The following is a 13,261-nucleotide window of genomic DNA, read 5'->3' as shown; positions in this document are numbered from 1 at the left end:
TAACAGCAAACTGATTCCTAAAGAACTAGCAACATGGAAGTCACTCAAAGATGTAGTTACTGGTTTTCTTAGAAACAAAAAAGCTGAAAACCATTATCAGCTTATAAATGAACTCTTAGTGAACTACAAAAATTTAGGTTGCAAAATGTTACTGAAAATTCATTTTTTACATTCTAATTTTTTACTTTTTCCCTTTAAACTTGGGTGACACCAGCGACGAACAAGGAGAAAGGTTCCACCAAGATATATTGCATTTGGAACAATGTTATCAAGGCAGACAGGATGAACCTATGATGAGCGACTACTGCTAGATGATAAAAAGTGAAATTTTAAGATTCAGCATAAAATATGCATTCTATTAGAGTTCAGCTACTTTTATCAGAGTTCCAAATTATTATTTTTTTTTTTTGTTAACCTGTGTAACTGATGAACAACATTTGATCATTTTAAATACTCAATAATTATAAAGAAGATTTAAAATTTACATGTGAAATGAAACAGAACAGAAAAATACATTTTTTAGATATTGAAACTGAAACATAAACAATATTACAGAAACATCAGCTTATAGAAAATCCAAGATAAATAGTATTACAATATGTGTAAATTTCTATCATCTATGGTGCCAAAAAATAAATAATTAAAATAAACTCAAAAAAGAAATAGATGAAGTAAAATAATTAGTAGTACTTAATGGTTTCGATGATAAGTACGATAATGGTTCGATGGTTTCCAGTATAAAGTACCATGATAGTTTTACAAAATTGCAACAAGAAAATAACACACAAAGATTAGTAACAGTATTTTCTTATAATTTAATTACACAAATAAAATAACAGAAAAAATTAATAATGTTTGTAATAAAAATAAATGAAAAAAGCATATAAACCAAATAACCATATTATAAAATATTTAAGGAATAACAATAAAAATGATGGAGAGGATTTAAGGGGAATATATAAAATTAAATATAATGAATGTAGTAAGTGGAATTTATATTGGTAACAGATCTTTTAAGAAATAGGTTTATGGAACATTTCTATGATTACAGAAACAGAAAGATAGATATGTTTAATGTTGCTGATTACAAAAATAATTTAGAAATTTTGGAAATTTATAACTATAAAGAAATGGATATATTTGAAAAATATTATATTTATAAATTTAAATAAAAGTATCTAATGATTAACCAACAGATCTTTTATTTGAAGATGATATTTTAATTAAAGACATATTGGGTTGTAGCAGTTGGCAACAATGTTTACAAATATAGTTGTGTGAGGTTTTAAATTTACATCATTCTAGTAATGTCAGTGGAGTGTGTTATAAATTTTGTGGTTGCTAGAGTTTATGTTTTCTAAATTTTTATTTCTTTTTTGTTATTTTTTGATATAATTATCGAGTTATGTACCAACTAATGATGCAGGATTCCTCTAAAGTTAACAACTGGTATTAGTTTTATTTAGGTTTTTCTGTTATTGTGTTTGGTGGTTAAGTTTTTTTGTTGAATATATATATATTAAAAAAAAAAATATATAAATTCTATTATCTATACATTATAAGTAGAACATGCATTTCTTTCCAAAGAAAAAATAATTAACGCATAGGTACAAAACAAAATTGTTTAAGGATCAAGTTACAATATATACAGAAAGACAGAAGTGGACAAAAGTATAGAAAACTGGGAAAACTAAACTCAAATTAATGAAAAAGAAAACAGGGCAAGTTTAAGCATATTAAGCATTGATAAATTTAAAAGAAATAAAATAACATACCCTTCCGACAAAATCCCCAATGCCAGGATTAGGAAATGGTGCAAATTTTCTATAAATATGACCAACCCGTGAACATGGTGCATCAACCATTCTACCACCACATTGCCATATTTTAAATGATAATTCATACTGCTCACCACCCCATATATCTAGACCAGGATCATAACCTCCTAATTCCCAAAAGAATTCACTACTTATTGCAAATAATCCTCCAGCCATAACAGGACTCCTGTTAAAAAAAATACATAATCATAAAAAATTTACATATTAATAAATTATATACAAACAGAATATATCATTTAAAAAAAGAAATGCAAACAAAGAAGTGGGAGCTTATCTTTACCGACGTAACAAATTAAAAATGACTCGTAATTTGTTAAATACTTTTCTTGTACATATTCACCTTGCACCTACACTTCTTCATAAAGTTTTGAATTTAGTTTTATTAATACCTTGTAAAGTTAAAAAAAAATTGATTACATCCAATGAAATAAAAGCTCCTTTAATTTAGCACACTTTTCTTCACCTTTTTACAATGACTACTATCTACATTAGTTTGTTTTTTTTTTGTCTTCAGTCATTTGACTGGTTTGATGCAGCTCTCCAAGATTCCCTATCTAGTGCTAGTCATTTCATTTCAGTATACCCTCTACATCCTACATCCCTAACAATTTGTTTTACATATTCCAAATGTGGCCTGCCTACACAATTTTTTCCTTCTACCTGTCCTTCCAATATTAAAGCGACTTAATATGTGACTTAATATGCGACTTAATATATTAAAGCAGGATGCCTTAGTATATGGCCTATAAGTCTGTCTCTTCTTTTAACTATATTTTTCCAAACGCTTCTTTCTTCATCTATTTGCCGCAATATCTCTTCATTTGTCACTTTATCCACCCATCTGATTTTTAACATTCTCCTATAGCACTGCATTTCAAAAGCTTCTAATCTTTTCTTCTCAGATACTCCGATTGTCCAAGTTTCACTTCCATATAAAGCGACACTCCAAACATATACTTTAAAAAATCTTTTCCTGATATTTAAATTAATTTTTGTTGTAAACAAATTATATTTCTTACTAAAGGCTCGTTTCGCTTGTGCTATTCGGCATTTTAAATCGCTCCTCATTCGTCCATCTTTAGTAATTCTACTTCCCAAATAACAAAATTCTTCTACCTACATAATCTTTTCTCCTCCTATTTTCACATTCAGTTGTCCACCTTTGTTATTTCTACTACATTTCATTACTTTTGTTTTGTTCTTGCTTATTTTCATGCGATAGTTCTTGCGTAGGACTTCATCTATGCCGTTCATTGTTTCTTCTAAATCCTTTTTATTCTCGGCTAGAATTACTATACATCAGCAAATCATAGCATCTTTATCTTTTCACCTTGTACTGTTACTCCGAATCTGAATTGTTCTTTAACATCATTAACTGCTAGTTCCATGTAAAGATTAAAAAGTAACGGAGATAGGGAACATCCTTGTCGGATTCCCTTTCTTATTACGGCTTCTTTCTTATGTTCTTCAATTATTACTGTTGTTGTTTGGTCCCTGTACATGTTAGCAATTGTTCTTCTACCTCTGTATTTGAACCCTAATTTTTTTTAAATGCTGAACATTTATTACAGTCTACGTTATCGAATGCCTTTTCTAGGTCTATAAACGTCAAGTATGTTGGTTTGTTTTTCTTTAATCTTCCTTCTACTATTAATCTGAGGCCTAAAATTGCTTCCCTTGTCCCTATACTTTTCCTGAAACCAAATTGGTCTTTTCCTAACACTTCTTCCACTCTCCTCTCAATTCTTCTGTACAGAATTCTAGTTAAGATTTTTGATGCATGACTAGTTAAACTAATTGTTCTGTATTTTTCACATTTATCTGCCCCTGCTTTCTTTGGTATCATGACTATAACACTTTTTTTGAAGTCTGATGGAAATTCCCTTTTTTTCATAAATATTACACACCAGTTTGTAAAATCTATCAATCGCTTCCTCACCTGCACTGCACAGTAATTCTACAGGTATTCTGTTTATTCCAGGAGCTTTTCTGCCATTTAAATCTTTTAATGCTCTCTTAAATTCAGATCTCAGTATTGTTTCTCCCATTTCATCCTCCTCAACTTCCTCTTCTTCCTCTATAACACCATTTTCTAATTCATTTCCTCCGTATAACTCTTCAATATATTCCACCCATCTATTGACTTTACTTTTCGTATTATATATTGGTGTACCATCTTTGTTTAACACATTATTAGATTTTAATTTATGTATTTTAATTTATTGGTGTACCATCTTTGTTTAACACATTATTAGATTTTAATTTATGTATTTTAATTTATTAGTTTGTTATGGATCAAGAAAGCTAAAGCCTTCAACAAATCTTTACATATCATCCATATAATTTAACGTGCAATGTTATGTAGATTCATTCCTGATGATAAATGTAAAATTTCAAATCACATTAAAAAAATCCACGAACATGTAGGAAAAATCTGTCTGCAGGGATAATAATGTGATATCTTGATCTGGAACGGGATTATAGTTCAATTTCCTGTTCAACAACTTCATGCTCTAAAGACTACTACTACTACTACTGACTCTGGAAAAAGTTCAGGAGTTGTACAAAACTGTCTAAAATCAGTAATGATACTGCTGACAAAAAGCATTCTGTAGTGTTTAAGTGGATCATCCGTTCATATTAGCATGTACATGTTCTGCAACTGTGGTGTCATTCCTGGGAAAATTCAAACTGGGATTTTTAGTTACTCATTACACAGTCCAGATTTAGCTTCAAGAATTTCCATCCATTTAAACTTAAGAAGTAATTGTTCACTGATAAGTAGTGACAGACTAAAACAGACTGTCAATGGTTAAATGGACTGGCAGCAAATTAACAATGATTATGTAGTTTATGTATATATTTTTAATAAAAAATAAAATGTTTAATTTTTTTATTTATTAATTTATTAAAGAATTTTTATAAAAAAACAGTCTTGACTTAAAAGATGGTTCTCATGGGAGTGAGCTAAGAGAAGTAATAAAGGCTGCAGCAAACATTTTTGAAACCGGATAATCACCTGAATGTACTACCTGAAACTGGGGAAAAAGATCGCCTTTTTACATATTTCTTGATGAAATGTTAATCACTTTCGCACTAGAAATAATAATTTCTTATGATCCAGGCAATTAAGAAAAAAAACCTGGCAGAGTTGCAGAGCTTTTCTGGCTTTGGCAGGAAAGTTTTACAACTCTGGCTACCAAAGGTTTTGACTTGAAGACAACTATTTTTAGGAGGGAAATTAAGTGGAAGACTAAAGTATGAAAGTGTATGAGCAACAAATTACAAAAAAAGAAATTCAACTCTTTAAATAAAATTTTGAGATGCAGGGCTCATACTGACCACATCTCTTCACTCCCTTCATCAATTGCAATTAAAATCAAACATCAATTACCAGTCAGAAAATTTTTATCAAAACTGATTTACTTAACCTCAACTAATGAAAAAATGAATCAGACTTATTTTTCTCCAATCCTGAATGAGTGACCAAATAAATAACCAAAGTGTCTCTATCATGCAATGGCATCCAGAAACAACAAAATAAAGAAAATTTTTTCCCCCTATCCCTTTTTATAAAGGTTTGAATAAGACCAAAACTCATCAGAATTTTGCACCGAAAGAGTATATGTGAAAAAATGTACCAACCCTTTAGTAAAATTTTGGGATGTAGAACCCATGAAATCCATACCTCTGTGCCCCTTGAACGATATCAGTGCTTCATATATAGAAGCTTATATGGTGCTTCATATCATTATGTCAAATTTCATCCAAATCTATTTCTGGTCTGGAGATACTAAGTAAAAGAGCAGGCTAACACACGTACATTCTTCTGGAACTTTTCAGTTCTAGAATTGTGATTTATGGTTAAAGGGAGGGTCATAGAATATAAGATATGTAAAATCTCCAACACCCAAAATTTAACCTGATTAGCTTACTTTCCCTTATAAAATATATCTTGCTACATAGTATGTATGAGATGTGTTCAGAAAATAACCAAACATTATTTTTTTAAATCTTTATTATTAATTGTTACAGATTATTTGGTTTTTGTCCCCTTCAAAGTATCTCCTCCCCTATTCACACACTTTTCCCAGCGGTGTTTCCACTTCGCGAAGCAGTCATGGATAGCTTCATTTAAAATGGACTTTAAGGTCCGTGACAAATTTGCTTTAATGTCATCAATAATCTCGAAATGGCATCCTTTCATTATGATTTTAATTTCGGAAATAAGAAAAAATCTTAAGGATCCAGGAGGTCTCACGAATAGGGAGGGTGAGGGAGGACAGTCATCTGATTTTTGGTACAAAGCAGAGTGTGCAGGCGCATTGTCGTGGTAAAGGAACCATGAGTTCTCGCCACAACTCTGGTCTCTTTTTGCGGATTTTTTCAAGTAACTGTTGTAAAATACCTTGATAGTACGTTCAGTTCACTGTTTCCCCTTGAGGCAAGAACTCAAAATGTATAATTCCATTAAAACTGAAAAAACAAAGAGCATCACATTGAGACTGACGTGCTTTCTTGAGGGCGTGGAGAATCTTTTCCGATCGATTGTGATGATTAAACTTTTGTCTCGATGTTGTAGCCATAAGCCCGGCTTTTGTCTCCCACGATAATCCTTTGCATGAATGTTTCATTGTCATTAGCTTGTTCAAGAAGTTGCTGACAAACGTCCACTCTATGCTCTTTCTGCTGTTTAGTCATCAAACGAGAAACAAACTTTGCTGCAACTCGATGTACGTTCAGTTTTTCAATCAAAATGTCAGGGCATGATTCAATTGCGATACTAACTTCTTGTGCAAGTTCTCTGACAGTCAATTGGTGATTTGTGTGCACCAGATCATTAATTTTCTAAATTTGGGTGTCATCAGTTGAAGTCAAAGGCCTTCCTAGTCGACAGTCATCTTCAATTGAGTGGTGACCACTTTTAAATTGTGACAACCATCCGTAACATTGCATACGACCAGAGCATCATCTCTGTAAGGTTGTTTCAAAAGTTGAAACGTTTCTGTGAAAGTTTTCCCCAGTTTCATGCAAAATTTTACGTTGTATCGTTGCTCCCAAAAATCACTATTAACACTTAAACATGTTATACTCAAGTAACAATAATACAACTAAATGAGATATCAACAATTCAAGAAAATGTGGTTACAGAAGAGGTTATGCAGAACATAATGCTGAAAACCGCACATCACTAAATATTTTCATTGGTTAGTAATTAAAGATGTTTGGTTATTTTCTGAACAGACCTCATATAACCAAGAAAACAAAAATACTACTTTATCCTCGCTGTTAAAGAAATTTAGATTTGATTCTCATCCACAAGAATATAAATGAATTTTTTTTTTTTTGCAGGTTGTTACCTGCAAAAGGCTAGAGTGTACAAATATTTGGTTGTGATTTTACTGGAAAACTAAAAAGATATTGAAAGAAACAGCAAAAAAAATTCTTAACACAGGAAGTCTGAAACTGAGGATAATCTTATGAATAATAACCTTAAAACCTTATTTGAAATGATTATTGTACCGCTGAAATCAGAAATCCTGAGCCGCTATCACCAAGCTATTTGGATCTCCATTTCTTTAATTTAAGATCTGCAAGAGTTTTGTTTTAATATAAACAAAGAACGATAAAGTTAGATCTTGGTAAAAAAGACAAATTTTTTTTAGGGAATAACAATATCAAATTCCAAATACTAGTAAATTTTTAAGTGAAAAAAAAAACACAAAAAAAAGAACACTTACTCAAAAGGTTCAGTAGGGTTTTTATCATCTTCAGGTAATCTAGGAAGTCTTTTATAATATAATTCCCAATCAAAAGCACCACGTTTCCCTTCATCTTGTGAACGATATTGGAATGTATCATAGGCAATAACATCAATAAAAGGACAGACACATGTTCTATAATCTTCAGCAATTGGATCTGAAAATATGAAATATAACAGTAAGTAGTAAATAAGAATAACATAAAATACAGAAGTTAAAAAAATTACTTTTAATACAAGAAAAATTTAAATCAATAACAAAATATCTGAGAAGATACTATCCTCCTAGGCAAATATACGTTGCATATCATGATGCCTCTCAACACACATAATGACAATTGGTAGATTCCTTTTCATTTCATGTAAACAATGAAGATTCAGATTAGCCCAGAAAATTACATTCCTGACTAGTGAACTGCAATAAATTACACATTCATTAGAAATCAATGCTCTTTTTCACCTTGGGATGGCAATCTTTGAATAGATTTAATGGAAACTGCTCTATCGGATTATTAATGATGATACATACTTACACTCATGCCTTCTTTAGTTCACTGTGTGGCCTGCCTTAACACTATTAGAAGTAAATACATGTTCCTCCTGATCAAGTACTGTTGTTTTAAGAGACAGATTTTTGTTAAAATGTTCATGAAAATGCAATCATTATTTATGGCATGTTTTGTCATCCATGCACCCAACAGATGTCATGAACTGTTATTTAACACTATTAACTGCATCCACTCATACCAGTCATGGCTTTGCAACTCAAACATGATTTAGGAGAGAATTAACATGTTAACTGTAGGGAAAAGTAAGGAGAATTCCTGAATGAACTAGGAAATCCCAGTATGTTGAATATGTGTATACATAAATATAAAACATCCATAAAAAAGTTGATGATAAACATACCTAATAAAGGAGGTAACCAATTAATGTTTGCTTCTGTATGTGAATCAAGAAAAATAAGAACATCACCAGTAGCAGCTTTAGCGCCAGCAAGTCTAGCTCTTATAAGTCCAACACGTTTTGGTAATCTTATTACTCTTACTTTAGGAAGATGTTTAGCAACATAATCATCTAACGGTTTTTTACATATATCTGAAACAGAAAATAAAATAAATGAATAGTCAGTTGTTTATATCATTTAGAAATAAATCTTTGTAATTCATAATGAAACTTATTTTATTTATTATATTCATTCTTGGATGCAACTAACAGGTGCACATATTGAACATATATTTCAATAAGAAATGAATTTTATGATGTGTAAGAAGTGCCAAGCCTAACTGGATTTCGAATTGAGAATCTTCTAGAAGAAAAATAGAGGCGCTTCCAATCAGGAACAGTGGTCAGTGGAATAATACTTTATTTCATATCAATGAAGCAATTGGTTTCTGATTGGTTGCTGAAAAAACTAGTGTAGCCGTAACAACATGGGACCTGTGCAGAAGCCTACAGTAATCTACAATCTTGTTACACGCCATCTACATACAGTCTGTTAAAATTAAATATAATATTGAAATCACCATACGAATCAATTAATATATTTCCTCTAGTAAGAATTATATTTTATACTAGCTTTTACCTGCGGCTTCGCTCGCAAACGAGCAAATGATCCTTCATTCGCTCGTTTTTAAACGAAATACGCGAGCAACTATGTCATGTCGACCAGTGGCTTTTTGCCCGAGCATTAGCTCTTTAGTTATATCCTGCCACAAAGGATTACAGGTAAAAGTTACAAAGAGGCCAGGCCTGCCGTAAGTTCATACATAAGAAAGCATCTTGAGTGTATTCATGCAGATAACGGGGACTGTTCACAAAAGCAGGAAGCAGAATAACCATCTTGCGTATGTCGTTAGGTCTAATATTACCATCTGCGCTAATTGCATCTTGTAGATGAATGTAATTTTCAGCTCATAATTTCGTCTGGTTCACAGAAATGTAACGAAGGCGTTCGCTCTCTACTTTAATATACATATGTACCAAAAATTGATGAAAGAGTTGCCTTGACCACGAAAGGAGATTGAAGTCATGCTCTCGAAGCATCATGTGATACGCATAAAAATCCATGCAGGAAACTTTTTTATCGGGAACTGGCTATCTTGTTGTTGGATTAATGACTGGAATATTGAAATGATATCCTGGCTCACCTTTACTGAAAATTAACGGGTACTGCAAAGCATCATAAAATTTATGAGTATCGGCTACGCATTTTGGCGTATTATCATGTGCCCATAACACTATGTCTCGTGGAGAGCATGGGTCACCAGTAACCAAAACAGCAACCTCATTGATCATCGGCGCATTATAACGCCTCTCATGTTCGCCAAGTGCAGTCCGATCAGCATGAATGACCACTATGTAATTATCTGGAGGCCAGTTTTCTATTGCACTTTTAAAAATATTTACCAACAAATTGTGGCTGTGTAACATTCGTTGAATTTTCAATACTGTGTCTCTTTCGAGTCCTTCAATATACTGACAAAGACGGTTTACTTCATTTTTTTCATCACCCGTAAAATACACCTGCAAAAATTTATGCTGTTCATTATCTGCTGGAAAAAGTGATCCAATTTGATGATATATCTGTCCTTGTACAGTAAAAGTTGGTGAAAATCCGGGCATTCTTATTACTTTATCTACTCCATAGGATGTCATTTGGAAGCAAGAGTTATGTAACACTTAAATATAGAGTTTTCAAAGGATCCTCTATAGGAAGTAAAGGAAAGAGAAACTTTAACACTGTAACAGCACATTCCAGCAGTTTCATCTTTCCATTTCAAAGCATTGCGATTCTGAAATTTTCTATTCATTGAGCCAATACCAATTAAAGAATGCTTATGGTATTCAAGTCAAGGATCATATTGAAATCCAGAATTATTAAATACAGACCAATTGTTACGCATGAAATTTCGACGGCGTGCGATTTGCATTTCTGCATGAACAATTCTTTTCACCTGCGATTGTTCTGGAGTTTCTCTCGCTCTTATAGCTGCCTGCTGGTCAGCTTGTCTTTCTAAACGAATTTGTGTTTGAATTGACGTTTCAGCTGCTCAAGATAGCTTGGCGTTCAGCTTGCTCATCTAACCTATCTTGTCTCTGAGAAGTTGTTTCACCAGCCCTCAAAGCACATTGTTGCCTCGCTTGCTGTTGTCGTCTTAGTTCTGCGTGAGTGGAAGATTCTTGAGTTCGAGCAACTTTTGCCGCCCGGGCCCGTGATGAATCCCTGGACAGGTTAGATTTGCGCTTTCGAAACATTTTAGAAAAAAACAGATTAAAAACTGAAAATAGCGTTAGAAGTAAAACAATAAACAGGCATCTAACCTCAAAAACTGGAAAAGTTTTAGTATCGCTTAGAAGTGACAGAAGAATAACAATAAATATAGAAGGATTCCAAACAGCAGAAGCACTATACTCAATTAAATAGTGACTTGACCATCGGTATTACAGTGTTGGATTGACACTTTATTTCATTTACTTACTGGAACGCCAGATGGCGTTGAATTTGGTCAAATTTTTTGTCAGACGATCATACCTACCAATACAAATTTTTTACCCTCCTGAAAAAATATTGTTTTTTTTTTGTTTTTACTAAAAAGTGTCCTATGTCCTTCGCAATACCTTTGAGAATATGTGTACAAAGTTTCATGATGATCAGTTGAGTAGTTTCTGTGTGAAAGCGTAACAAACATACAAACTCACAATCACATTTATAATATTAGTAAGGATAATTCTTTATATAAATTAATATTAAAATATAGAGTAAAAATAAAATTTATAACTAAAATCAATCAACAAAGTTAGTAAAAATAACGTCTGAAATTTCACATATATAATAATAAATTAATTAATGAACAGATTTGATTTGAGGATGATATTTTGTACATGCAAGTACACAACATTTGTTAGGTTGGCTAACTTGAATCCCATCACCACTCCACAATAATCATAACAACAGTGACATACTTACAAAACAGACGTTATTTTTACTATATTGACAATCAGTTGTTATAACTTTTTTGATTCATTTTATTTATAAATTTTATTTATACACTTTATATTTTAATATTTATTTATACGAAGAATTGTCCTCCTGAAGATGGCTGAATAGCTGAAAATGTAATAGGAAATGTAAAATCGATCGGTAAGGTGATTTCAATATTATATTTAAATTATAATTTACCAACGGTGACATGTTTAAAAAATTCAATTTAAATCCTAACCACAGAAAAATGTCAATGAAATTCTTCAATTTAAAGTTAAAATTATATAAAACTATCAGAAATAAAAAAATACAATGAAAATTGTTTAAAATATAAACACCAAAATATATTAACATTAACATCAGGAGTAACACCAAAGCTGGTGAAATAACCAAAAATAAATGCCAATTAGAATGGTTGAAGAATGAAATCAAAGTTTTCTATAATAAGAAACAATTTTGTAACATAGAACTGTATATTTTTCATGCAGATTTAATATACGAGTTGGGACACAAAAGTTTTTATGAAATATTTAGAATAGTCAATTTCAATATTAATAATTTAATAACTAAATACACTAATATGAACAAGAAATTTTATACTTTAGTTAATAAACAGAAAAGAACAAACAGTGTTAAAGAATAATCACATGATATACCTAGTCAGATACATACAATTGAAGCTAATATTGTTAATAGAATGGACATAGAATTTAATGAAGATGAAATTAATGTTATAAAAAATTCATACAAATTTAATTTATCAATTCCAAATAAAAACAAAATTATCAAAAAATAATATTTTCAAAATTAATAATAGAGACAATAAATATAAGTTTATATTATAAATATAAATATACTAATAAAGTATCCCGTACAAATAACATAAAAAATTAGCTGATAGATAACAATGCTTTCATTGTCAAACTCCAGTTATTATTAACATAATATAAAAAAAAACAAATAAATTCATAAATAGCAATAAATTCAAAGAAATAAAGAACCTGTTCCCAAAATCAAAAAAAGACACCGATTCCATAATTATAAAATGCAAATAAATCTTCAAAGATAATCGCACCAAACAGAAATTTAAATTTACTAATGCCAGCACTCCTATACGCAAAGCTTTATCAAAAGTTCTTAAAGTTGACACGCCTATACGTCCACTTATAAACTTTATTGACTTACTGACATACCAGTTAAGCAAATTTTTATCAACGATATTAATAACAAATCTAATTTAAAAAACAGTTATAAACTAACAGATATTCTTAAAATCAATATAAACAATTTGACTAAGCTCATGACTAGATATTAAATATATGTACGCTAATATAGATATAAATAAAACCATAAATATAATACAGCCTGCACTATCTAAATTAAATTTACAAATTAAATGGATATATGAAATAATTGATCTATTAAAACTATGCCTGGATTGTAATTATTTAAAATTTAATAATAAATTCTACCAACAACAAAAAGGACTTGATATGGGATCACCTCTTTCTGTTGTCAAGGCAGATATTTTCATGAATAATTATGAAAACATCAAATTACCTGCATGTTTTATAATATGTGGATGCTATTATAATCATTCTTAAGCAATAAATTCATAATGAAGAAAATATGTAATAAGATCAACCAACTGGATGAAAATATTAAATTTACCATGAA

At 30.9% G+C, this 13,261-nt stretch overlaps 1 protein-coding gene across 2 annotated transcripts in view; it reads right to left on the bottom strand.

Annotated features, from left to right (window-relative positions):
* Positions 1 to 13,261, bottom strand: part of LOC142332200 (N-acetylgalactosaminyltransferase 6-like) — an 82,716-nt gene that overhangs the window by 47,557 nt on the left and 21,898 nt on the right. For both annotated transcript variants that reach the window (XM_075378489.1, XM_075378488.1), the window contains exons 4-6: positions 8,509 to 8,697; positions 7,580 to 7,757; positions 1,776 to 2,004 (exon numbers count right to left, since the gene is read on the bottom strand). In XM_075378489.1, coding sequence (XP_075234604.1) covers positions 1,776 to 2,004; positions 7,580 to 7,757; positions 8,509 to 8,697 — 596 coding nt within the window. The remainder of the gene's footprint in view (positions 1 to 1,775; positions 2,005 to 7,579; positions 7,758 to 8,508; positions 8,698 to 13,261) is intronic.

This window comes from Lycorma delicatula, chromosome 11 (assembly GCF_047948215.1).
Source record: "Lycorma delicatula isolate Av1 chromosome 11, ASM4794821v1, whole genome shotgun sequence".
NCBI classification, from domain to species: Eukaryota; Metazoa; Arthropoda; class Insecta; order Hemiptera; family Fulgoridae; genus Lycorma; species Lycorma delicatula.
The sequence above is the reverse complement of the archived record's forward strand: the minus strand, read 5'-3'. Positions and strand labels throughout refer to the sequence as shown.